Here is a 24809-nt window from a genome sequence, read left to right as displayed (position 1 = left end):
AGCAGAAGTATCCCCGAAAGTTTGAACATATTACCCTCAGTTGTTCTTGGGATACTGCTGAGATGCCTTATTGGGAATTAGCATTATCACAGTGCATTTTGATTCAATCTTAAGGCAACATTTAAATTTTAAACATAATGGGCAAATGGGAGGGTGGGAGTGGGAGGGGGATTAGTTACCCTCCAATCACTTTCGACTATTAAAAAGGGCATCAGCCCTTTCTATTTTCAATCGAATGAGCCCTTTTCGAAGTTTCCACGACAACTTCGATATGAAGTGCCCTGGTCTAAACAACAACAACAACAAAAAATAATACATTATACCCAGATTGATATTTACTATAAAAATGTCAAGCCTTCCAATCACTTTCGACTATTAAAAAGGGCACTTGGCCTTTCGATTTCCAATCGAATGAGCCCTTTTGGAAACGACAACGCTTTCTATAAACATCTTATATGCCCACAGGGCACAAATTGCAACCCTTACCCTAAGGACTGTTAGGGTGGTTGTCATCCTCTAACAATGAATTTTTAGAACTTTCAACTACGTTAAAAAAAATTGCTATCTCAAAATTTTGATTGGAAATGTTTGTGAATATAATGGTTATAAGAGGGGCGTTAGTTGTTCTCCAATCACTTTCAACTATTAAAAATTGCACTAGCCCTTTCAATTTCCAATCAAATGAGCCCTTTTGAAGTTTCTATGACAAAACTTTTAATAAAAATCCTATATGCCCCCAGGGTATAACTTACAAACCTTGCCCTGAGTGCTGGGGCGGGGGAGTGTCATTCTCAAAGACCTAATTTCCAGACTTTTCTACTACGCTGAACAAAATGGCTATCTGAAAATTTTGGTTAGATGTGTTTGGAGGAATGGTGGGCTTGAGAGGGGGGTTAGTTACCCCCCCCCCCAATCACTTTCAACTATTACAAAGGGCACTAGCCCTCTCAGTTCCGGATTGAATGAGCCCCTTATGAAGTTTTAAGACACCTCTATCTATATAAAAACCTTATATGCCACTAGGTCATAACTTACAATCTTTGCCCTTGGGGCTCTGGGGGGTTTTTCATTCTTAAATACATAATTTCCAGAATTTATAGCTACGTTGAACAAAATGGCTATCACTGAGGTTTGATTAAATTTGTTTGGGGAAATGGTGGGCGTAAGCGGGGATTAATTACTCTCCACTCTTGATTGTTAAAAAGGGCAATTTCAATTTCCAATCAAATAAGCCCTTTTTGGAATTTTCATAACGACTTTATTTATGAGCTCCATATACCCTCAGGGTATAAATTAAAACCCTGGCAATGAGGGCTCTGAGGGGTTTATCATCCTAAAAGACCTAATTTCAAGAACTTTCAAATACGTTGAACAAAATGGCTATCTCAAAATTTTGATTGGATGTGTTTGGGAAATGGTGGGCGTGAGTGGGGGGGAGGGTTAGTTGCCCTCAAATCACTTTCGACTATTAAAAAGGGCACTAGCCCTTTGAATTTCCAATCGAATGAGCCCTTTTTCAAGTTTCTACGACAAAGACTTAAAAAAACCTTAAATGCCCCTAGAGCATAACTTATAACCCTTGCCCTGAAGATTGTGGGGGGAGTGTCCTGCTCAAAGATATAATTTCCTGAACTTTGAACTGCGTGGAACAAAATGGCTATCTCAAAATCTTTATTGTGTGTGTTTGGGGAAATAGTGGGCGTGGAAGGGGTGTTAGTTGTTTCCAATCGCTTTCGACTATTAAACAGGGCACTAGCCATTTCAATTTCCAATCGAATAAGCCCTTTTTGAAGTTTCTACAACGCGTTATATAAAGGCCTTATATGCCCCCTGGGCATAATTTACAACCCTTGCCCTGAGGGTTGTGGGGGGGGGGGTTGTCATCCTCAAAGACCAAAGATCTTAAAACGACGTTGAATAAAACAGCTATCTCATAGTTTTGATTAGATGTGTTTGGGGAAAAGGTGGGCGTGAGAGCCGGGTTAGTTGCCCTCTAGTCACTTTCGAATATTGAAAAAGGCACTAGCCCTTTGAATTTCCAATCGAATGAGCCTTTTTTGAAGTTTCTACTACAACACCTTCTATAAAATACCTTATATGCTCCCAGGGCATAACTTAAAAACCTTGCCCTAAGGGCTGTGGGGGACTGTCCTCAAAAACATAATTTCTATCTGGAAATCAACTATGCTGAACAAAATGGCTATCTCAAAATTTTGATTGGATGTGTTTCGGGAAACAGCAGGCTTGGAAGGGGTGTTAGTCGCCTTCTAATCACTTTCGACTATTAAAAAGTGGCACAAGCCACTCCAATTTCCAATTGAATGAGCCCTTTTCGAAGTTTCTACGACAACTTCTTTGATACTAAGTGCCCTGGTCTAAAGGAAAAAATTAATAAATAATAAATTGTGCCAACATCGTTCTTATATGTCCCCAGGGCATGACTTAAAACCCTTGCCCACAGGGTTGTGGGGGAGTGTCCTCCTCTTTACTTAGTCCCCGTTTCTTGTCACGTTCTCGAGTGTCCCCGTTCTTTACTTAGGTAGCGCGATCATGCTGCCTATTATATGTGCAACAGCTCACTATATAAACCTTATATGCCTCCAGGGCATAAGTTACAACCCTTGCACTGAGGGCTCTGAGGGGGTTATCTTCCTAAAAGACCTAATTTCCAGAACGTTCAACTACGTTGAACAAAATAGATATCTCAAAATTTTGATTGGTTGTGTTTTGGAAAATGGTGGGCGTGAGAGGGGCGTTAGTCGCTATCCAATCACTTTCAACTATTAAAAACAGCACTAGCCCTTTCAATTCCCAATTGAATGAGTCCTTTTGAAGTTTCTACGACAACGCTTTCAATAAAAACTTTATATACGCCCAGGGCATAACTTACAACCCTTGCACTGAGGGCTCTGAGGGGGTTATCATCCTAAAAGACCTAATTTCCAGAACTTTCAACTATTTTGAACAACCAGGATATCTCAAAATTTTAATTCGATGTGTTTGGGAAAACGGTGGGCGGGAGAGGGGCGTTAGTTGCTATCCAATCCCTTTCAACTATTAAAAAAGGCACTAGCCCTTTCAATTTCCATTTGAATGAGGCCTTTTGAAGTTTCTACGACAACGCTTTCAAAAAAAACTATATGTCCCCACGGCATAACTTACAACCCTTGCCCTGAGGGCTGTGGGGGGGAGGGGTTGTCACCCTTAAAGACCTAATTTCCAAAACTTTCAACTACATTGAATAAAATGGCTATCTAAAAATTTTGATTGGATTTGTTTGGGGAAAAGGTGGGCGTGAGAGGGGGGTTAGTTGCCCTCAAATCACTTTCGACTATTAAAAAGGGTACTAGACCTTTGAATTTCAATTGAATGAGCCTATTTTCAAGTTTTTACGACGAAGATTTCAATAAAAACTTATATGCCCCCAGAGCAGAACTGATAAGCCTTGCCCTGAGGGCTGTGGGGGGTGTCCTCCTCAAAAACATAATTTATATCTGGAAATCACCTACGCTGAACAAAATGGCTATCTCAAAATTGTTATTGGATGTGTTTGGGGGAGTGATGGGCTTGTGGGGGGGGGGCTAGTTGCCCTCCAATCGCTTTCGACTATTAAAAAGGGCGCTATGCCTTTGAATTTCCAATTGAATGAGCCTTTTTTGAAGTTTCTACGACAACGCCTTCAATAAAAACCTTATATGTCCCGAGGGCATACCTTAAAACCCTTGGCCTTAGGGTTGTTGGGGAGTCTCCTCCTCAAAAACATATTTTCTATCTGGAAATCAACTACGCTGAACAAAATCGCTATATCAAAATTTTTATTGGATGTGTTTGTGGGAATGGTGGGCGTGGGGGAGGGGGCTAGTTGCCCTCCAATCAATTTCGACGATTAAAAAGGGCACTAGAACTTTCGATTTCCAAATGAATGAGCCCCTTTTGAAGTTTCTACGACGACCCCTTCCATTTGAAGTGCCCTGTTCTAAAGTAAAAAAAATAATACATGATACATTGCACCAACATCGTTCTTATATGCCCTCAGGGCATAACTTAAAACCTTTGCCCCGAGGGTTCTGGGAGAGTGTCCTCCTCAAAAACATATTTTCTATCTGGAAATCAACTACGCTGAACAAAATGGCTGTCTCAAAATTTTGATTGGATGTGTTTGGGGTAATGATGGCCGTGGGGGGGGGGGGGGTAGTTGCCCTCCAATCACTTTAGACTATAAAAAAGGGCATTAGCCACTCCAATTTCCAATTGAATGAGGCCTCTTCGAAGTTTCTACGACAACTCCTTCGATACGAAGTGCCCGGGTATGGAGAAGAAGAAAAAAGAATAGTAGTAGACATCATAGGCATCGCAGGCATCATAGGCAGCGCTGTCGCGCTGCCTATGATGTTTTGGTCACATCTGATGATATGTACCACAAGCGAAGCTATAACAACTCATGTGGTCGGTCCACTCAAAGTTTACCACCACACAAGGAGGGTGAGGCCACCCTTCCTTGAGATCAGTCCAAAGGATCCCCTACCCCATTCCTGGAACAATTTCCCGTGAAAAACCCTTTCTTCTTAAAGAATAGGTGTTGGCAATTAGCTCTAGCAACCATAAGGCTAATCTCGGACATGATAATATACACATAAAATGGATTATACAAACACCAGTAAAGTTGAAATGTGTACTTGTATATATCTATAATCATCTATGGACTCAGGAAAAATTTCCAAGATCAGGGAAGGTAGCCATTCTTTAAACTAGTCCTCAAACCAACCATCAAATGATATTCAGCCCTACAGACCAGTTTCTCTGCTGAAAACAGCACGGAAAAATCCTGGAATGGATGATTTTATGTACGTTAGAAGGGTTTGTGGAGGTGAATAATCTTTATCCTCCAGAATAAACAGGATTCAGAAAGGGTTATAATTCACAGGACAACATTGCTTACCTGGAAAGTAACATCAAATTCTTTTAAACAAGTTTATTCAACCATTGCCATCCTTTTTGATTAGGTTGCTGCCTATGGTAGTGTTATTCTGAATAAATTACTTGAAGTTCTGTTGAATCTTGATTTTCCTATTGGTGTTGTTAACCCTATTGAAGATTATTCTTAACGAAAGACCATTGGCAGTATAAATTGACAACTACAGGAGCATCCTCATAGAGAAAGATTACTCATGGGTGCCATCTCTAGTCCACTCTTCTTCAATTCTTATATATTTTAATTTCTGTTACAACACACACCATTTGGGTTGTATGCAGATGGCCTAATATTAAGAAAGTGAGGTAGAAATGCCCCTAATCTGGTACATGGACTGCAACAAGTAGTTCATATAATTTATTTCTTCTCGGAAGCATTACGCTTATTTATCTCAACTACCGAACTAAAAGCCATCTTTTTTAGCAAGCAAAATCGCACGGTCCTACCAAGTGTTGTGTTAAATGCCTCTACAGTAGAACATGAAAATTCTGCTGTTGGATTTTGGTTCTGATAGACTGACAAACAAAAATTATTCACAACTGCATTAATTAGTAAACCGAGGTCTACATAAATGCAAACTCGTTGGACCCTTAAAGGGAAGGGCGTATTATAGAATTTTTCCTGGCAGGGGAGAAAAGGGGAGGTAATGGGAAAAAATGATTTTCCTTCAATTGTTCTCAGACTTCCCCCTTCTCCCCCTTTCAGTAAAATTGGAAATAAGTGTATTTTCTCCATGTCATTTTTTATTTTACTTATTATTTACTAATTTTTCCCACTGAAATTGCTATAACTATTAATTTTTGGAAACAAATAGAGTTAACAAGTAGATCTACCCACAACCTCCTCTACACACCTTTTTGTAGGATGACATATGAATCTAAGAGAGGAAAGGAAATAATAAAATCAAAAAAGGGGTGAGAAAACCAGGATTTTGTCAGCCAGGGTCAAAACATGAAGACGGAGAAAAAGCAAATATTTCGACAATGGCCTCCGCCAAGTCGTCCTCAGTGCTAATAATAAAAAAGAAAAACAAAAAAGAAAAAAACAACAAAAACCTAACCTTTTGGAGTTTATTCAACAAGAGGCGAACGAATGAAACACCAAGCCGAAATCAATGAAAAAAAGGATTTACCAACTAGATTGAGCAAGAATTTTTTGCCTTGCAATACTTTTTCCTTTTCTGCAAATTCAGTTTTTATTGTATAGGCAAAAAGGTTAGTTTCTCTTAAATTTGACTGGGTGCGAATATTAATTGGGTCTTTTAGTATTAAATTGTTATAAATTGGGCTTAATGAATTGTAGGTTGACTATGCTACTAAGAGCACAGCGTGAGGTAAGACTGAATGTTTAAAAAAAAACAGCTGGTTGCTGAGGACAGATTGACATTTTGACTTGAAATGTTTGCTAATTTATTCCTTCTTTTAGTTTTGGTATTGTTTGCGAGGTGTGGGAGGTTTTTTTGTGGGATATGGCATATATTTGTTATCAATGGTAACTGTTCCCGAATCAGTCATTTTATGGGGTTTTATTCTTATTTTCAAGGTTCTGGAAGAAAGAAGAAACCCAAAAAAGTTGGTTCAGATTCTGAAAACGAAAAACCGAAAGTAAAGAAAGAAGAAGAAATAGAAGAACTGTTAAACACCTCTGACAGTGATAGCAGCGATTTCGCCACACCAAAACAGAAGAAAAAGAAATTAAAAAGTGACGAAGAGCTAATTTTGGATTCTGGTATGTATTTAAATATCTGGAACATACTATCACAAGACTGGAATCTTAAACCAATCTTGAGGGAGAAAATACGACTTTTTTAATCCAACAAAAGCAAAACATATATCATCAAATATTAAATGTCCCCTCCCCCTCTCCGTAAGGCTCCATGGGTGAAAATGCAGGCAAGAAAAAGGAGAAAAAGGATCTACACAGATACAGACTGAAAAGGAAAATACTAATCAGCTACCCACCACTAAGAGTTAGTTCAAACGTTTGGGGAAAACGCATGGGATTTCCTATAGGGAGAATGTTCACACGTATCCGAACTGCAAAATATTCAAACATCAGAAGTCATGACTGAAGATACAGACTTGGAAGTTGTTTTTTTAGCTTGTAGAGATCTCTTGTAGTCTGAACTTGAAGCATCATACAAAAGTTGATAATTATATACAAGGGCAATCAAATTGGAGGTTTTATGATGCCTGACAATCGACGTATTTTTCAAATTTCAAAAGTACCGCCACAAATTCCTAATCACTTCAGCCCTCTGTACGGAAAAGCTAGAAAAAATTACGAACCATACCCTGAATGGGAATTACCAAACTCCGTATCGAAATTCCCATAGTGAGAATGGGTATTACCAAACGTCTGAAGTAACTCTTACTACTCGCTAAAAACCAAGCCTAAGTAAAGTACCTTTGCCAAATAAACAAAACAATAGTTTTGTACCTTTAATAGTACATTTGCCAAATAGTACCTTTGCCAAATAAACAAAACAACACACAATTCCAACTTGACGAAGTAACCACACATGGGTATTGTAACCACACTGGGAATTAAAGAAAAATTATATTATAAAAATAAAAAAAAAATCATCTAGAGACTAAAAATGTTTTTACAATTCTTTTAGAGACACCAAATGAATGAAACTTTCTATCCAATTAAGAAAGTATTCTAGGCATGCTGACAAGCAGTCGTTCAAGTCTGATGTGACTGATGAATTCAATGGAATCCGAATACTGTCATAATTGCGACGATCTAGTTTTAAGGGCCACAGGAACATCCGTGGGAAGAAAAACAAAAGACATACATGAGAAAATATAAAGTAAATTCAAATCAAGTAACGGCTTATTAATAGGATTTCTTGTTTCAAGGATAAGGTTCCTAGCTTTGTCATATACCGTAGAGGGTGGTTATAGAAGAGGAATAAATGTTGGCAGTAAGAGACATAGCTTTGTCATATACCGTAGAGGGTGGTTATAGAAGAGGAATAAATGTTTGCAGTAAGAGACATAGCTTTGTCATATACCGTAGGGTACCGTAGAGGGTTGTTATAGAAGAGTAATTAATGTTGGCAGTAAGAGACATAGATTTGTCATATACCATAGAGGGTGGTTATAGAAGAGGAATAAATGTTGGCAGTAAGAGACATAGCTTTGTCATATACCGTAGAGGGTTGTTACAGAAGAGGAATAAGTGTTGGCAGTAAGAGACATAGCTTTGTCATATACCATAGAGGGTGGTTATAGAAGAGGAATAAATGTTGGCAGTAAGAGACATAGCTTTGTCATATACCGTAGAGGGTACCGTAGAGGGTTGTTACAGAAGAGGAATAAATGTTGGCAGTAAGAGACATAGCTTTGTCATATACCGTAGAGGGTACCGTAGAGGGTTGTTAGAGAAGAGGAATAAATGTTGGCAGTAAGAGACATAGCTTTGTCATATACCGTAGAGGGTGGTTATAGAAGAGGAATAAATGTTGGCAGTAAGAGACATAGCTTTGTCATATACCGTAGAGGGTTGTTACAGAAGAGGAATAAGTGTTGGCAGTAAGAGACATAGCTTTGTCATATACCGTAGAGGGTGGTTATAGAAGAGGAATAAATGTTGGCAGTAAGAGACATAGCTTTGTCATATTCCTTAGAGGGTACCGTAGAGGGTTGTTATAGAAGAGGAATAAATGTTGGCAGTAAGAGACATAGCTTTGTCATATACCGTAGAGGGTGGTTATAGAAGAGGAATAAATGTTGGCAGTAAGAGACATAGCTTTGTCATATACCGTAGAGGGTACCGTAGAGGGTTGTTACAGAATAGGAATAAATGTTAGCAGTAAGAGACATAGCTTTGTCATATACCGTAGAGGGTGGTTATAGAAGAGGAATAAATGTTGGCAGTAAGAGACATAGCTTTGTCATATACCGTAGAGGGTTGTTACAGAAGAGGAATAAGTGTTGGCAGTAAGAGACATAGCTTTGTCATATACCATAGAGGGCGGCTACAGAAGAGGAATAAATGTTGGCAGTAAGAGACAGCTTTGTCATATACCATAGAGGGTGGTTATAGAAGAGGAATAAATGTTGGCAGTAAGAGACATAGCTTTGTCATATACCGTAGAGGGTACCGTAGAGGGTTGTTACCGAAGAGGAATAAATGTTGGCAGTAAGAGACATAGCTTTGTCATATACCGTAGAGGGTGTTATAGAAGAGGAATAAATGTTGGCAGTAAGAGGCATAGCTTTGTCATATACCGTAGAGGGTTGTTACAGAAGAGTAATAAATGTTGGCAGTAAGAGACATAGCTTTGTCATATACCGTAGAGGCTGGTTATGGAAGAGGAATAAATGTTGGCAGTAAGAGACATCTTTGTCATATATCGAAGAGGGTGTTTATAAAAGAGGAATAAATGTTGGCAGTAAGAGACATATCTTTGTCATATAACTTAGAGGGTTGTTACAGAAGAGGAATGAATGTTGGCAGTAAGAGACATAGCTTTGTCATATACCGTAGAGGGTTGTTACAGAAGAGGAATAAATGTTGGCAGTAAGAGACATAGCTTTGTCATATACCGTAGAGGGTACCGTAGAGGGTTGTTACAGAATAGGAATAAATGTTGGCAGTAAGAGACATAGCTTTGTCATATACCGTAGAGGGTACCGTATAGGGTTGTTACAGAAGAGGAATAAATGTTGGCAGTAATCAATCAATCAATCAATCAATCAATTTATTAATACTAAAAAAAACAATACAATTACAAACTTAAAAATTTAAACACGCCCAAGAAGCTAAGCTTGTACAGGGCCAACAAAACAAAATAAGACACTATTATAAAGCACTAAAAAAAAAAAAAAAAAAAAAAAAAAAAAAAAAATTAGATAAGAGACATTTATGAAAATAGGAGAAATAATAGAAGAAAATAGGAGAATTATTTGAAATATAATGAATGAAAAAAAAAAGACATAACTGTGGATAGAATGCAAAAAATGAAGAAAAAAGGGGGAAAATACTATACTGGAAATACCCAGCGAGAAAGTGCCTTTGCAGAAAGAGATAGAGGGACATCAGGAGGGATGGAGTTCCATAGTAAAATAGATTGATAAACAGGAGACCTCTGACCTGCTGTCGATGAACGCTTAGGTAAAATGAACCTGCGATAAGAGCTACGTAAAAAGAAGAGTACCTACCTGAGCCTGACAGAAAGAAAAACTGCTGCAGAGATGGTGGGAGTCTACCTAGAAAAGCAGAATGTGCTAAATAAAGGTAACTTTTACCCACAATACGATCCAGCGGAGCTATTCCAGTATCATTATAAAGATCAGAGGAAGGGTAAAAACGAGGAAGAAGAAAAGTAGCCTTCACTGCCCTATTTTGGGCTCTTTGAAGTGAGCAGAGAAGAGATTTATTAGTATTACCCCAGACAGAACAGCAATAAGAAAGGTAAGGAAAAATAAAAGCATAATAAAGAGAAAGTATAACATCAGGGGGAAGAAATGAGTTAACCCAGTATAACATTGAAGATTGGCGGAGGACAAGGGAACGGGTATGAGTTATATGGGGTTTAAAAGAAAGAAAACAGTCCAGATACACACCAAGAAATTTCACTATAGTGGCTTGCGGTATAATATCATTCCCATAAGTCAGGATGGTTGGCTCCCCTGCGTCTCTCATACGATAAGGGGTCCTGAAGTGTACAATGGCACTTTTTTGGCTGTTGAGAGTCATACCATTTGACCAGCACCAATCTTTTACTTTATCAAGAAGACCTTGAGCTAGGGAAATGGCAGATGGCAGGTCCACTGCAGTAATGAAGAAGTTACTGTCATCAGCAAAAAGTATAGGGTGCACAAGGGGATGAAGACCATCAACAAGATCATTAATATAAATTAAAAACAAAAGTGGTCCAAGCACAGAGCCCTGTGGGACACCTTTCACAATAGGCAAGGAAGAGGAAGAAGTACCATTAACCGAAACATACTGAGATCTCCCTGAGAGGTAAGACCTAAACCATTCAAGTGGGACTCCATGCACTCCAAATGAAGATAATTTAGACAAAAGAACAGAGTGAACGACCATATCAAATGCCTTTGAAAAGTCAAGAAATAGACCCAAAACACACAAGCCCTTGTCAAGATTAACACGCACAAACTCTGTTGCATCTGAAAGCGCATGCAAGGTAAAGAAACTGGGACGAAAGCCATACTGATAGTTGGTTATGAGAGAATTACCTGCAGTAGTATTAGTACTAAATACAAATGAAGAGAGTCTACAATACACTACTTTTTCAACAACCTTAGAAATTACAGGAAGGAGAGAAATATGTCTATAGTTTGAAATTAGATATGAATCACATTTTTTAAACAAAGGTACAACATTAGCAAACTTAAATAAATGAGGAAAAACACCAGAAGAAAGAGAGAGGTTAGTTATGTGTGAGATGGGGTTAGAAACAAACTGACCAATTTTTTTAAGAACATTACAGCTCAAACCAAAACCATCAACTGTACGGCTACTTGAAAGCTGAGAAATAATGTTAGAAATTTCGGTATCACTGCATGGAAAAAGGAAAAATGACTTTTCTGCTAAGGGAAAACTACTTACTCTGCTGTAGGGTGGATTAGGAACTGAAGGAAGTGAGGTGAAATACGAATTGAAGGCGCTTGCTGAAGAATTTTTGTCCACGAAAGATCCATCAGCTTTCCTGTAGTGACAAAGGGGGGACTGTTTGAGTTTCTTGCGGGAAAGAGCTTCATTAACTACAGTCCAAACCTTTCGCAAATTCCCCTTACACTCATCAATTCGACGCGAAAAATATAGCTTTTTGGCTGCACGTACTGAAGAAGTAAGCACATTTTTATAAAGTTTATGCTTCAAAAGATCATCCTGTGTCTTACTTTTACATGCAGCCTTAAACAGAGACGCCTTCATATGTGTAGCATTGATCAGACCTCTAGACATCCATGGACATTTAGGTATGGAATTCCTTGGCCTCTTTCTAAGAGGAAAATGCTTATCCAACAGAGCTCCCATACGACACAAAAATAAACTCGTTGCACAATCAACATCATTAGCTTCAAGAACACTAGACAAATCATTACTCTGAAGACTATGTATTAAATTAGAAATTTCTTTATCTGTGGAAGTTCTAAAAGAAAACTCACCCTGCTCATCCACAACAATCTCAGTTTGAGGCACAAAAACTGAAACATAAATAGGGAAGTGATCAGAAAGATCAGTGAAAACAAGACCAGACGTAAACTTCAAATTCGAAGAATGAGAAATGAAAATATTGTCTATTAAAGTGGCAGAATTTCTAGTAGGGTCAACACGAGAAGGAAAAAAAATTGAAGGAAGTAGATCAGCAGAAGAAAGCACATCAAAGAGATGGTCACATTCATCACTTGATCCAATATTTAACATATTAAAATTAAAATCTCCCAAAACACAAATACGTTTTTTAGAGAAAGACCCCACACAAGACAGTTGATCAAGCAAATCACAGAACAAATGTGTTGGAAAAGGAGGGGGCTTATAAAACAAACAAACAGTGTCACATGCAAACTGGCTTTTCAGATCAATAACAAGAGAATAAACTGTCCTACTATTTGACACTACTGATGTAAACAAGGATTCAAGGTCAGACCTTCTTCTAAACTCAATATCAGACTTTATAAATAAAGAAATACCTCCTGAGCACTTTGTTACCATTCTGGGGATATGGACAGCAACATAACCATGCATATCATAGGCTGTAAAATTTTCACCATCAGATATCCATGTTTCTATTAAAACTATTACATTAAAAGGGCAAGAGTTATCAGACCAAAAACACGATTTCAGACTATCCCACTGATCTTTTATCCCAAGCAAATTCAAACAAAATACATTGAAGCTATTATTTAAAGACAGTGAGGGTATAATTTCGTCACCATAATCAATGGTAGTGTGATAATTGCAGCTAGAATTAACCATAGATTCAAGGAGAGGGTCAAGCGTATGAGTCTCCTGTTTACCAGCCCTACTTGTTTGATCAAATATAGCTGAATTAAGAATAGACGAATTCAAAAGAAAAGAGAAATCACCCATAATTATCACAAATAATAAATATACACATAGAAATATAAGTGGGATGGCACAAATTATCCAAAATACTGGACCAAAGTATAATGTGACACCAGTTGCTATTACATGAGCTGCAAGTGTGCTGGACTGACAAAAAAATAATAGAAGTTAGGCTACATGTAGGTGAGAGGATCACAAAAAGCATAATGAGATATCAGTAAAATGAAAGTAGAATCAAGAGCTATGTAAGAGACATAGCTTTGTCATATACCGTAGAGGGTGGTTATAGAAGAGGAATAAATGTTGGCAGTAAGAGATATAGCTTTGTCATATACCGTAGAGGGTACCGTAGAGGGTTGTTACAGAAGAGGAATAAATGTTGGCAGTAAGAGACATAGCTTTGTCATATACCGTAGAGGGTACCGTAGAGGGTTGTTACAGAAGAGGAATAAATGTTGGCAGTAAGAGACATAGCTTTGTCATATACCGTAGAGGTTTGTTATAGAAGAGGAATAAATGTTGGCAGTAAGAGACATAGCTTTGTCATATACCGTAGAGGGTACCGTAGAGGGTTGTTACAGAAGAGGAATAAATGTTGGCAGTAAGAGACATAGCTTTGTCATATACCGTAGAGGGTGGTTATAGAAGAGGACTGAATGTTGGCAGTAAGAGACATAGCTTTGTCATATACCGTAGATTGTTGTTACCGAAGAGGAATAAATGTTGGCAGTAAGAGACATAGCTTTGTCATGTACCGTAGAGGGCGGTTATAGAAGAGGAATAAATGTTGGCAGTAAGAGACAGCGTTGTCATATAACTTAGAGGCTGTTCATAGAAGAGGAATAAATGTTGGCAGTAAGAGACATAGCTTTGTCATATACCGTAGATGGTTGTTACCGAAGAGGAATAAATGTTGGCAGTAAGAGACATAGCTTTGTCATATACCGTAGAGGGTGGATACAGAAGAGGAATAAATGTTGGCAGTAAGAGACAGCTTTGTCATATACCATAGAGGCTGGTTATAGAAGAGGAATAAATGTTGGCAGTAAGAGACAGCTTTGTCATATATCGTAGAGGGTGATTATAGAAGAGGAATAAATGTTGGCAGTAAGAGACATAGCTTTGTCATATACCTTAGAGGGTTGTTACAGAAGAGGAATCAGTGTTGGCAGTAAGAGACATAGCTTTGTCATTTACCGTAGAGGGTGGTTATAGAAGAGGAATAAATGTTGGCAGTAAGAGACATAGCTTTGTCATATACCGTAGAGGGTTGTTACAGAAGAGGAATAAATGTTGGCAGTAAGAGACATAGCTTTGTCATATACCGTAGAGGGTACCGTAGAGGGTTGTTACTGATGAGGAATAAATGTTGGCAGTAAGAGACATAGCTTTGTCATATACCATAGAGGGTTGTTATAGAAGAGGAATAAATGTTGGCAGTAAGAGACATAGCTTTGTCATATACCGTAGAGGGTACCGAAGAGGGTTGTTACAGAAGAGGAATAAATGTTGGCAGTAAGAGACATAGCTTTGTCATAGACCATAGAGGGTTGTTATAGAAGAGGAATAAATGTTGGCAGTAAGAGACATAGCTTTGTCATATACCGTAGAGGGTGGTTAAAGAAGAGGAATAAATGTTGGCAGTAAGAGACATAGCTTTGTCATATACCTTAGAGGGTTGTTACAGAAGAGGAATTAATGTTGGCAGTAAGAGACATAGCTTTGTCATATACCGTAGAGGGTTGTTAAAGAAGAGGAATAAATGTTGGCAGTAAGAGACATAGCTTTGTCATATACCGTAGAGGGTGGGTATAGAAGAGGAATAAATGTTGGCAGTTAGAGACATAGCTTTGTCATATACCATAGAGGGTTGTTATAGAAGAGGAATAAATGTTGGCAGTAAGAGACATAGCTTTGTCATATACCGTAGAGGGTGGTTATAGAAGAGGAATAAATGTTGGCAGTTAGAGACATAGCTTTGTCATATACCATAGAGGGTTGTTATAGAAGAGGAATAAATGTTGGCAGTAAGAGACATAGCTTTGTCATATACCGTAGAGGGTGGATACAGAAGAGGAATAAATGTTGGCAGTAAGAGACATAGATTTGTCATATACCGTAGAGGGTTGTTACAGAAGAGGAATGAATGTTGGCAGTAAGAGACATAGCTTTGTCATATACCATAGAGGGTTGTTACCGAAGAGGAATAAATGTTGGCAGTAAGAGACATAGCTTTGTCATATACCGTTGAGGGTGTTATAGAAGAGGAATAAATGTTGGCAGTAAGAGGCATAGCTTTGTCATATACCGTAGAGGGTTGTTACAGAAGAGGAATAAATTTTGGCAGTAAGAGACATAGCTTTGTAATATACCGTAGAGGGTGGTTATAGAAGAGGAATAAATGTTGGCAGTAAGAGACAGCTTTGTCATATATCGTAGAGGGTGATTATAGAAGAGGAATAAATGTTGGCAGTAAGAGACATAGCTTTGTCATATACCTTAGAAGGTTGTTACAGAAGAGGAATGAATGTTGGCAGTAAGAGACATAGCTTTGTCATATACCGTAGAGGGTTGTTACAGAAGAGGAATAAATGTTGGCAGTAAGAGACATAGCTTTGTCATATACCGTAGAGGGTGGCTACAGAAGAGGAATAAATGTTGGCAGTAAGAGACATAGCTTTGTCATATACCGTAGAGGGTGTTATAGAAGAGGAATAAATGTTGGCAGTAAGAGACATAGCTTTGTCATATACCGTAGAGGGTTGTTACAGAAGAGTAATAAATTTTGGCAGTAAGAGACATAGCTTTGTCATATACCATAGAGGGTGGGTATAGAAGAGGAATAAATGTTGGCATTAAGAGACATCTTTGTCATATATCGGAGATGGTGTTGATAAAAGAGGAATAAATGTTGGCAGTAATAGACATATATTTGTCATATACCGTAGAGGGTTGTTACATAAGAGGAATGAATGTTGGCAGTAAGAGACATAGCTTTGTCATATACCTTAGAGGTTGGTTACAGAAGAGTAATGAATGTTGGCAGTAAGAGACAGAGCTTTGTCTTATACCGTAGAGGGTGGCTATATAAGAGGAATAAATGTTGGCAGTAAGAGACATAGATTTGTCATATACCTTTGAGGGTCCAAAATAGGGTTGTTAAAGAAGAGGAATAAATGTTGGCAGTAAGAGACAGAGCTTTGTCATATACCGTAGAGGGTGGCTACAGAAGAGGAATAAATGTTTGCAGTAAGAGACATAGCTTTGTCATATACCGTAGAGGGTGGTTATAGAAGAGGAATAAATGTTGGCAGTAAGAGACATAGCTTTGTCATATACCCTAGAGGGTTGTTATAGAAGAGGAATAAATGTTGGCAGTAAGAGACATAGCTTTGTCATATACCGTAGAGGGTGGCTACAGAAGAGGAATAAATGTTGGCAGTAAGAGACATAGATTTGTCATATACCGTAGAGGGTGGTTATAGAAGAGGAATAAATGTTGGCAGTAAGAGACATAGCTTTGTCATATACCGTAGAGGGTACCGTAGAGGGTTGTTACAGAAGAGGAATAAATGTTGGCAGTAAGAGACATAGCTTTGTCATATACCGTAGAGGGTGGTTATAGAAGAGGAATAAATGTTGGCAGTAAGAGACATAGCTTTGTCATATACCGTAGAGGGTACCGTAGAGGGTTGTTACAGAAGAGGAATAAATGTTGGCAGTAAGAGACATAGCTTTGTCATATACCGTAGAGGGTGGTTATAGAAGAGGAATAAATGTTGGCAGTAAGAGACATAGATTTGTCATATACCGTAGAGGGTTGTTACAGAAGAGTAATAAATGTTGGCAGTAAGAGACATAGCTTTGTCATATACCGTAGAGGGTGGCTAGAGAAGAGGAATAAATGTTGGCAGTAAGAGACAGCTTTGTCATATACCATAGAGGGTGGTTATAGAAGAGGAATAAATGTTGGCAGTAAGAGACATAGCTTTGTCATACCGTAGATGGTTGTTACAGAAGTGGAATAAATGTTGGCAGTAAGAGACATAGCTTTGTCATATACCGTAGAGGGTGGATACAGAAGAGGAATAACTGTTGTCAGTAAGAGACAGCTTTGTCATATACCATAGAGGCTGGTTATAGAAGAGGAATAAATGTTGGCAGTAAGAGACAGCTTTGTCATATATCGTAGAGGGTGATTATAGAAGAGGAATAAATGTTGGCAGTAAGAGACATAGCTTTGTCATATACCTTAGAGGGTTGTTACAGAAGAGGAATGAATGTTGGCAGTAAGAGACATAGCTTTGTCATATACCAAAGAGGGTGGTTATAGAAGAGGAATAAATGTTGGCAGTAAGAGACATAGCTTTGTCATATACCGTAGAGGGTACCGTAGAGGGTTGTTACAGAAGAGGAATAAATGTTGGCAGTAAGAGACATAGCTTTGTCATATACCGTAGAGGGTGGTTATAGAAGAGGAATAAATGTTGGCAGTAAGAGACATAGCTTTGTCATATACCGTAGAGGTACCGTAGAGGGTTGTTACAGAAGAGGAATAAATGTTGGCAGTAAGAGACATAGCTTTGTCATATACCGTAGAGGGTGGTTATAGAAGAGGAATAAATGTTGGCAGTAAGAGACATAGTTTTGTCATATACCGTAGAGGGTTGTTACAGAAGAGGAATAAGTGTTGGCAGTAAGAGACATAGCTTTGTCATATACCGTAGAGGGTGGTTATAGAAGAGGAATAAATGTTGGCAGTAAGAGACATAGCTTTGTCATATACCTTTGAGGGTACCGTAGAGGGTTGTTACAGAAGAGGAATAAATGTTGGCAGTAAGAGACATAGCTTTGTCATATACCGTAGAGGGGGGTTATAGAAAAGGAATAAATGTTGGCAGTAAGAGACATAGCTTTGTCATATACCGTAGAGGGTTGTTACAGAAGAGGAATGAATGTTGGCAGTAAGAGACATAGCTTTGTCATATACCGTAGAGGGTTGTTACAGAAGAGGAATAAATGTTGGCAGTAAGAGACATAGCTTTGTCATATACCGTAGAGGGTGGGTATAGAAGAGGAATAAATGTTGACAGTGAGAGACATAGCTTTATCATATACCGTAGAGGGTGGTTATAGAAGAGGAATAAATGTTGGCAGTAAGAGACATAGCTTTGTCATATACCGTAGAGGGTGGGTATAGAAGAGGAATAAATGTTGGCAGTGAGAGACATAGCTTTGTCATATACCATAGAGGGTTGGTATAGAAGAGGACTAAATGTTGGCAGTAAGAGACATAGCTTTGTCATATACCGTAGAGGGTTGCTACAGAAGAGGAATAAATGTTGGCAGTAAGAGACATATCATTTGTCATATACCTTAGAGGGTTGTTACAGAAGAGGAATTAATGTTGGCAGTAAGAGACATAGCTTTGTCATATACCATAGAGGGTTGTTACAGAAGAGGAATAAATGTTGGCAGTAAGAGACATAGCTTTGTCATATACCGTAGAGGGTACCGTAGAGGGTGTTATAGAAGAGGAATAAATGTTGGCAGTAAGAGACATAGCTTTGTCATATACCGTAGGGTACCGTAGAGGGTTGTTACAGAAGAGGAATAAATGTTGGCAGTAAGAGACATAGCTTTGTCATATACCGTAGAGGTTGGTTATAGAAGAGGAATAAATGTTGGCAGTAAGAGACATAGCTTTGTCATATACCGTAGAGGGTACCGTAGAGGGTTGTTACAGAAGAGGAATAAATGTTGGCAGTAAGAGACATAGCTTTGTCATATACCGTAGAGGTACCGTAGAGGGTTGTTACAGAAGAGGAATGAATGTTGGCAGTAAGAGACATAGCTTTGTCATATACCGTAGAGGGTTGTTACAGAAGAGGAATAAATGTTGGCAGTAAGAGACATAGCTTTGTAATATACCTTAGAGGGTACCGTAGAGGGTTGTTACAGAAGAGGAATAAATGTTGTCAGTAAGAGACATAGCTTTGTCATATACCGTAGAAGGTGGTTATAGAAGAGGAATAAATGTTGGCAGCAAGAGACATAGCTTTGTCATATACCGTAGAGGGTGGCTACAGAAGAGGAATAAATGTTGGCAGTAAGAGACAGCTTTGTCATATACCATAGAGGGTGGTTATAGAAGAGGAATAAATGTTGGCAGTAAGAGACATAGCTTTGTCATATACCGTAGATGGTTGTTACCGAAGAGGAATGAATGTTGGCAGTAAGAGACATAGCTTTGTCATATACCGTAGAGGGTGGTTAGAGAAGAGGAATAAATGTTGGCTGTTAGAGACATATCTTTGTCATGTACCGTAGAGGGTGGATACAGAAGAGGAATAAATGTTGGCAGTGAGAGACATAGATTTGTCATATACCGTAGAGGGTGGTTATAGAAGAGGACTAAATGTTGGCAGTAAGAGACATAGCTTTGTCATATACCATAGAGGGTTGTTATAGAAGAGGAATGAATGTTGGCAGTAAGAGACATAGCTTTGTCATATACCGTAGAGGGTGGCTACAGAAGAGGAATAAATGTTGGCAGTAAGAGACATAGCTCTGTCATATACCGTAGAGGGTGGTTACAGAAGAGGAATAAATGTTGGCAGTGAGAGACATAGCTTTGTCATATACCGTAGAGGGTGGTTATAGAAGAGGAATAAATGTTGGCAGTAAGAGACATAGCTTTGTCATATACCGTAGAGGGTGGTTACAGAAGAGGAATAAATGTTGGCAGTAAGAGACATAGCTTTGTCATATACCGTAGAGGGTGGTTATAGAAGAGGAATAAATGTTGGCAGTAAGAGACATAGCTTTGTCATATACCGTAGAGGGTGGCTACAGAAGAGGAATAAATGTTGGCAGTGAGAGACATAGCTTTGTCATATACCTTAGAGGGGGGTTATAGAAGAGGAATAAATCTTGGCAGTAAGAGACAGAGATTTGTCATAGACCGTAGAGGGTTGTTATAGAAGAGGAATAAATGTTTGCAGTAAGAGACAGAGCTTTGTCATATACCGTAGAGGGTGGTTATAGAAGAGGAATAAATGTTGGCAGTAAGAGACATATCTTTGTCATATACCTTAGAGGGTTGTTACAGAAGAGGAATTAATGTTGGCAGTAAGAGACATAGCTTTGTCATATACCGTAGAGGGTTGTTAAAGAAGAGGAATAAATGTTGGCAGTAAGAGACATAGCTTTGTCATATACCGTAGAGGGTGGCTACAGAAGAGGAATAAATGTTGGCAGTAAGAGACATAGCTTTGTCATATACCGTAGAGGGTGGGTATAGAAGAGGAATAAATGTTGGCAGTAAGAGACATAGCTTTGTCATATACCGTAGCGGGTGGGTACAGAAGAGGAATAAATGTTGGCAGTAAGAGACATAGCTTTGTCATATACCGTAGAGGGTGGTTATAGAAGAGGAATAAATGTTGGCAGTAAGAGACATAGCTTTGTCATATACCGTAGAGGGTGGGTATAGAAGAGGAATAAATGTTTGCAGTAAGAGACAGCTTTGTCATATATCGTAGAGGGTGGGTATAGAAGAGGAATAAATGTTGGCAGTAAGAGACATAGGTTTGTCATATACCGTAGAGGGTGGGTAGAGAAGAGGAATAAATGTTGGCAGTAAGAGACATAGCTTTGTCATATACCGTAGAGGGTGGGTATAGAAGAGGAATAAATGTTGGCAGTAAGAGACATAGCTTTGTCATTTACCGTAGAGGGTGGTTACAGAAGAGGAATAAATATTGCCAGTAAGAGACATGAGATTGAATTCTCTTTTCGAGCCTATTTTTGGCACTCTTCATTTCCCCCATGCACTTGCTACTGCTTCCATTACTTCTACTTTTAGGTATTTCCCCCCTTTCTACATTTTGAAAGGAATTTGTAAAAATAGACAACATGTATGAAGAGCATATCGGAGACCCAATGACAGCCATAATGTTGGGGCTCATGGAATTAGCTTTTCTCTTCTTTTATTGTCAACAAATACTTCTATTAAAATTTACGAATAAAATGAAATGAAGTAACTACAGACAGGTCATTAAACTTCTTTTTTTACTACTGATAACAAGCTGGATCAGTTAAGCCTCTACAAGGTCAAGTGTAATCTAAGGAATTTCAACAGGCATTGCTAGCTCTTAGCTCCAAGCCCATTCGGATAATAGCTTCAAGGATATCTCAAACAAGCATCCAGATAGTGAAGACATAGCCTAGAAGTCAATTAAGACCCTGTCCGCTCAAGGAATTAGACTCGTTAATCTTACAAACTTACACTATGATATTCCACACTCCTGATAGGTTTAGCTATATCTCACTACATTCCATTGCTAAAGTTTGTGACTTACAAAAATTATCTACGAAAGTCCAAGACAATAAGACAAGACAAGACAATACCGTAGAGGGTGGTTATAGAAGAGGAATAAATGTTGGCAGTAAGAAAATGTTGAGCAGTAAGAGACATGAGATTGAATTAAACATTTAAACGAAATTTTTAGAGTTGACTCAGGAAAAATGTATTTGAGCTTTTTGAGAATCCCGAGATTCCTTGAATATCTTCATGTTAAGGTGACTAAGATGATGCCTGAAGGAGTATATCATCAAGAAGAATACCCAGGAATCGAACATGACGGTCACTAGGTCGACTGATAGGACCCCTTGAAAGCATAATTTCCGCAAGTTTAGGGCATGTCTGAGATATTTGCGTGGGAATCAGGAAGGTCGACTTAACAGTCAACAACTCAAACAAAACAGTTAATTAAATACGGGTCTCAGGTTCCGTTCTGTACCGTCGTCAGCAAAGGCAGTTAGAATGTCCTAAAAAGTTGATGGATATCTACAATTGTGGGCATGGGAAGATTCGTGGTGACATAGACGATAAGGGATAATCAAAGTTCCCTTTTTGTACATCTTAGGAGTTTTAGTACCACAGCACTTGATTAACCATTGAGTCTTTATAGTCGTAAAGATACGACCCCTTCTCCTCCCTCCCATCCTTCTGCTGTTACTGTAGTTCAGTTGCTTCGTGAAAAGTTTTCAATTGCTTATGATGATCGGAAGGGGGTGTGGAGGGGCTAATTCAAATGAGTCAACCTGTGGTGTTCATCTTGTTTTGGGTTGATAACTCCAGTCTTAAATATTTATTTGCAAAATGTTTTAAAAGTAAACTGAGTTCTAGCCTAATTAAAAATGCACTGACTTACTTGCTTACTTTTAATGCTTATTGCTTACTTACCAATTGCTTGCTTACTTACTTGCTAATTGAAAAATAAACATGCTTACTTTTATACTTATGGTTGATGACGAAAGCTGATTTACAACTTTCGTTTGTACTAAGCGGTTGTAAATGGTCAAATTCAACTGATCACCATCCTCATTATGGGGATAGTATTTCAAGCCAGGAGGGGCCCCATCAACGACCCTGAAGACGGAAACCACCGACTGCTTCGAAGACGGCTTTCTTTGTATTCAGCTAGGATTTCGTCTGACTGTTGTGTGTTTTTTTCCATCCAGGGAGGAAGTTGTATTGTAAGCATGTCCAACTATGAGAGATGGCGGGAGCGGATGATAGTGTGAAGGCCATTTACATGTCTTTATTGCTGTCTTACATTCTCATTCATCACTTGATCGTAGAGATTCAATTAGAGAATGTGACTTTTCTAAAGTAGTGAATTAGGCTTCTCGTATACGAATCTCGTATTCTAGTCCCATTCTTATTTTTGGTAGCATTCTTATTTGTAAGCCTCGATTAGCATTGTGGTTTTATTTTGTTGTTAAGTTGGTGTTACAGCAAATAAAAACGCCATTCAAAATACAAAGTGTTTTTAGTGAAGCCCAAGTGACGCTCTGGCCTTGGATTATCCCGGCCAGAGGGTCTTTAACTCGTGACAGTGTTTTTATGGAGTATGATTTGGAATCAGTTTTTAAATATTTAAAAACTGATCTTTTTTTAAAAACTGACTCTGGCGATCAGTTTTTAATATTTAAAATACGATAGTGTAAAGGTAATTTTTCTGCTTTTATTGCCGTTTTACAGTCTCATTGACCGCTCGATCATGAAGATTCAATCAGAGAATATGCCTCTTCCATAGTAGTAATTGGGCTTCTCATATTTTTGCGGATTCTAGCCAAATGTCATCTATAGATCGATTTATTTATTGGCAAAAAATTTCTTCGGGCCATGGCAAGGCCGTATCCAGGGGGGGGGGGGGTTACCCGGTTTGAACCCCTCTCCCCCGAAATTTTTGACCGAGTCGAAAATTAGTAAAACGCTCAGAAAAAATTAGTAAAATTAGTCGAAAACCGAGTCGAAAATTAGTAAACCCCCCCTCCCCCCGAACAAAAATCCTGGATCCGCTCTTGGGCCATGGCTACAAATGTGACAAAAAACAAACAGGCAAAGGCTTGATAGAAAAATGCAAAAACATAGGATATAAGTTCCAATAAAAGAATTGACATTTTAATTACCTTAAATTACCTTACCTTAAATCACCATGTCCAGCGAATAAGGAATTATCCTGTAGGTGCTGGTTAGTAAAGATGTTGAGCCAACATGTCGGCTGAATCCCACTCTCGAAGCCATGGCTTGGACGACCAATCTTTGTCCACAGCTCTTTTGAAGGCCCCACACTAGGGGCTGAGACTGCTCCTTCGCTTAGGGAGTTCCAGAGCCCCACGACTATTTTGGAAGAAGTTGTTCTGTAGTCTGGTGTTGGGTCGTTTGCAGTACAGCTTCTTGGTTTGTCTTCTAGTTCTTGTTGACTGGTCAAGTTCAAGCATATTTTGTTGCAAGGACTGAGTGCTGTATTTTGTACGCCATGATGACATCCCCACGCTTCCGTCGATAGGAGAGGGTAGAAATCTGTAACTTCTCCAGGTGGGATGGGTAGTCCAGGCCTTTATAACCTTCTATTGATTTGGTTGCTCACCTTTGGACACTCTCTAGTTTTTTCTTGTAGCCTTTATTTAATGAGGTTGCCATACACACACCAAATTCCAGTTTTGGTCAAACAAGTCCTTTGTATAGCTTTAAAATCAGCTTTGGTGACTTACTGCGGAACGTTATTTTTACAATTCCCAGGGTCTGGAGTGCTTTGGAGCCAACTGACTCAGCATGTTGGGTCAAACTTCAATTCATCATCCACAAGTATGCACAGGTCTCTTTCAGCGTGGGAGGAACCAATCATTTGCCCTACACCATCTATTCCACACATGTGAAACTGAACCCTCACATTTTTTCTGCCAAAATGAACTGTCCTGCATTTCTAAATGTTGGATTCTAACCTCTATAGAGTTTTTCCCAATCGGAGAGTTTGTCTAGGTCAGCTTGTAATAAAGCTCGCTCTTTGGCTGTTTTTGCAGGGCTGATGATTTTCTGCAAGGCTGATTATTTTTGACAAATTGTGGGGCATCGTTGATGTAAATGTTAATGAATTTCTGAGACCACACTGGCTAATCATTATAAACCGAAAAAATAGTAAAAAAGAGAAAAACGACAATTATACAAGCCAGTGAAAAATGTGAACTAAAATGCAAATATTTCGGTCAAGTCCTCCGCTTGACCGTCCTCAGTGCAAGATAATAACATAAATATTACTTATAAAAATCCAAGGATACTAAAGGTTTGAATTTTGTTTTATAAATGTTAAATAATGCTGTACCATGGATCGTTCCCTGTAGGACTCCACTTTGCACTTCAGTACTATCTGAGGAAAATACCTGACCGTTTTCTCCATGCAACTTTGCGTTCTGCCTTCTATCTTTCAGGAATGCCATT

The 24809-nt window shown here is 38.7% G+C and overlaps 2 protein-coding genes across 2 annotated transcripts in view; one reads left to right on the top strand and one right to left on the bottom strand.

The window, feature by feature from the left end:
* LOC148940475 (uncharacterized) overlaps positions 1-24809 on the top strand; it is a 100655-nt gene that overhangs the window by 33203 nt on the left and 42643 nt on the right. Inside the window, exon 5 of the mRNA XM_089105499.1 lies at positions 6515-6700. Coding sequence (XP_088961625.1) covers positions 6515-6700 — 186 coding nt within the window. The remainder of the gene's footprint in view (positions 1-6514; positions 6701-24809) is intronic.
* Positions 8874-13042, bottom strand: LOC148940476 (uncharacterized). The gene is made up of 2 exons (XM_089105518.1): positions 11327-13042; positions 8874-8957 (listed from the first exon to the last, which is right to left on the bottom strand). The coding sequence occupies exons 1-2, from the start codon at positions 13040-13042 to the stop codon at positions 8874-8876; spliced, it is 1800 nt and encodes a 599-aa protein (XP_088961644.1).

This window comes from Artemia sp. Qi Xiang Cuo, chromosome 19 (genome assembly GCF_049724085.1).
Source record: "Artemia sp. Qi Xiang Cuo chromosome 19, ASM4972408v1, whole genome shotgun sequence".
Lineage (NCBI taxonomy): Eukaryota > Metazoa > Arthropoda > Branchiopoda > Anostraca > Artemiidae > Artemia > Artemia sp. Qi Xiang Cuo.
Note: the sequence above shows the minus strand (reverse complement) of the source record. Positions and strands in the feature narration are given on the sequence as shown.

Excerpts from the sequence above, each read along its gene's own strand:
- LOC148940476 (XM_089105518.1), bottom strand. The coding sequence starts at position 13,042 with ATGGGTGATTTCTCTTTTCTTTTGAATTCGTCTATTCTTAATTCAGCT. Across the intron at positions 8,958-11,326 it reads TATTTAAGTTTGCTAATGTT|CCGCCCTCTATGGTATATGA; the intron begins GTACCTTTGTTT and ends CCTCTTCTGTAG.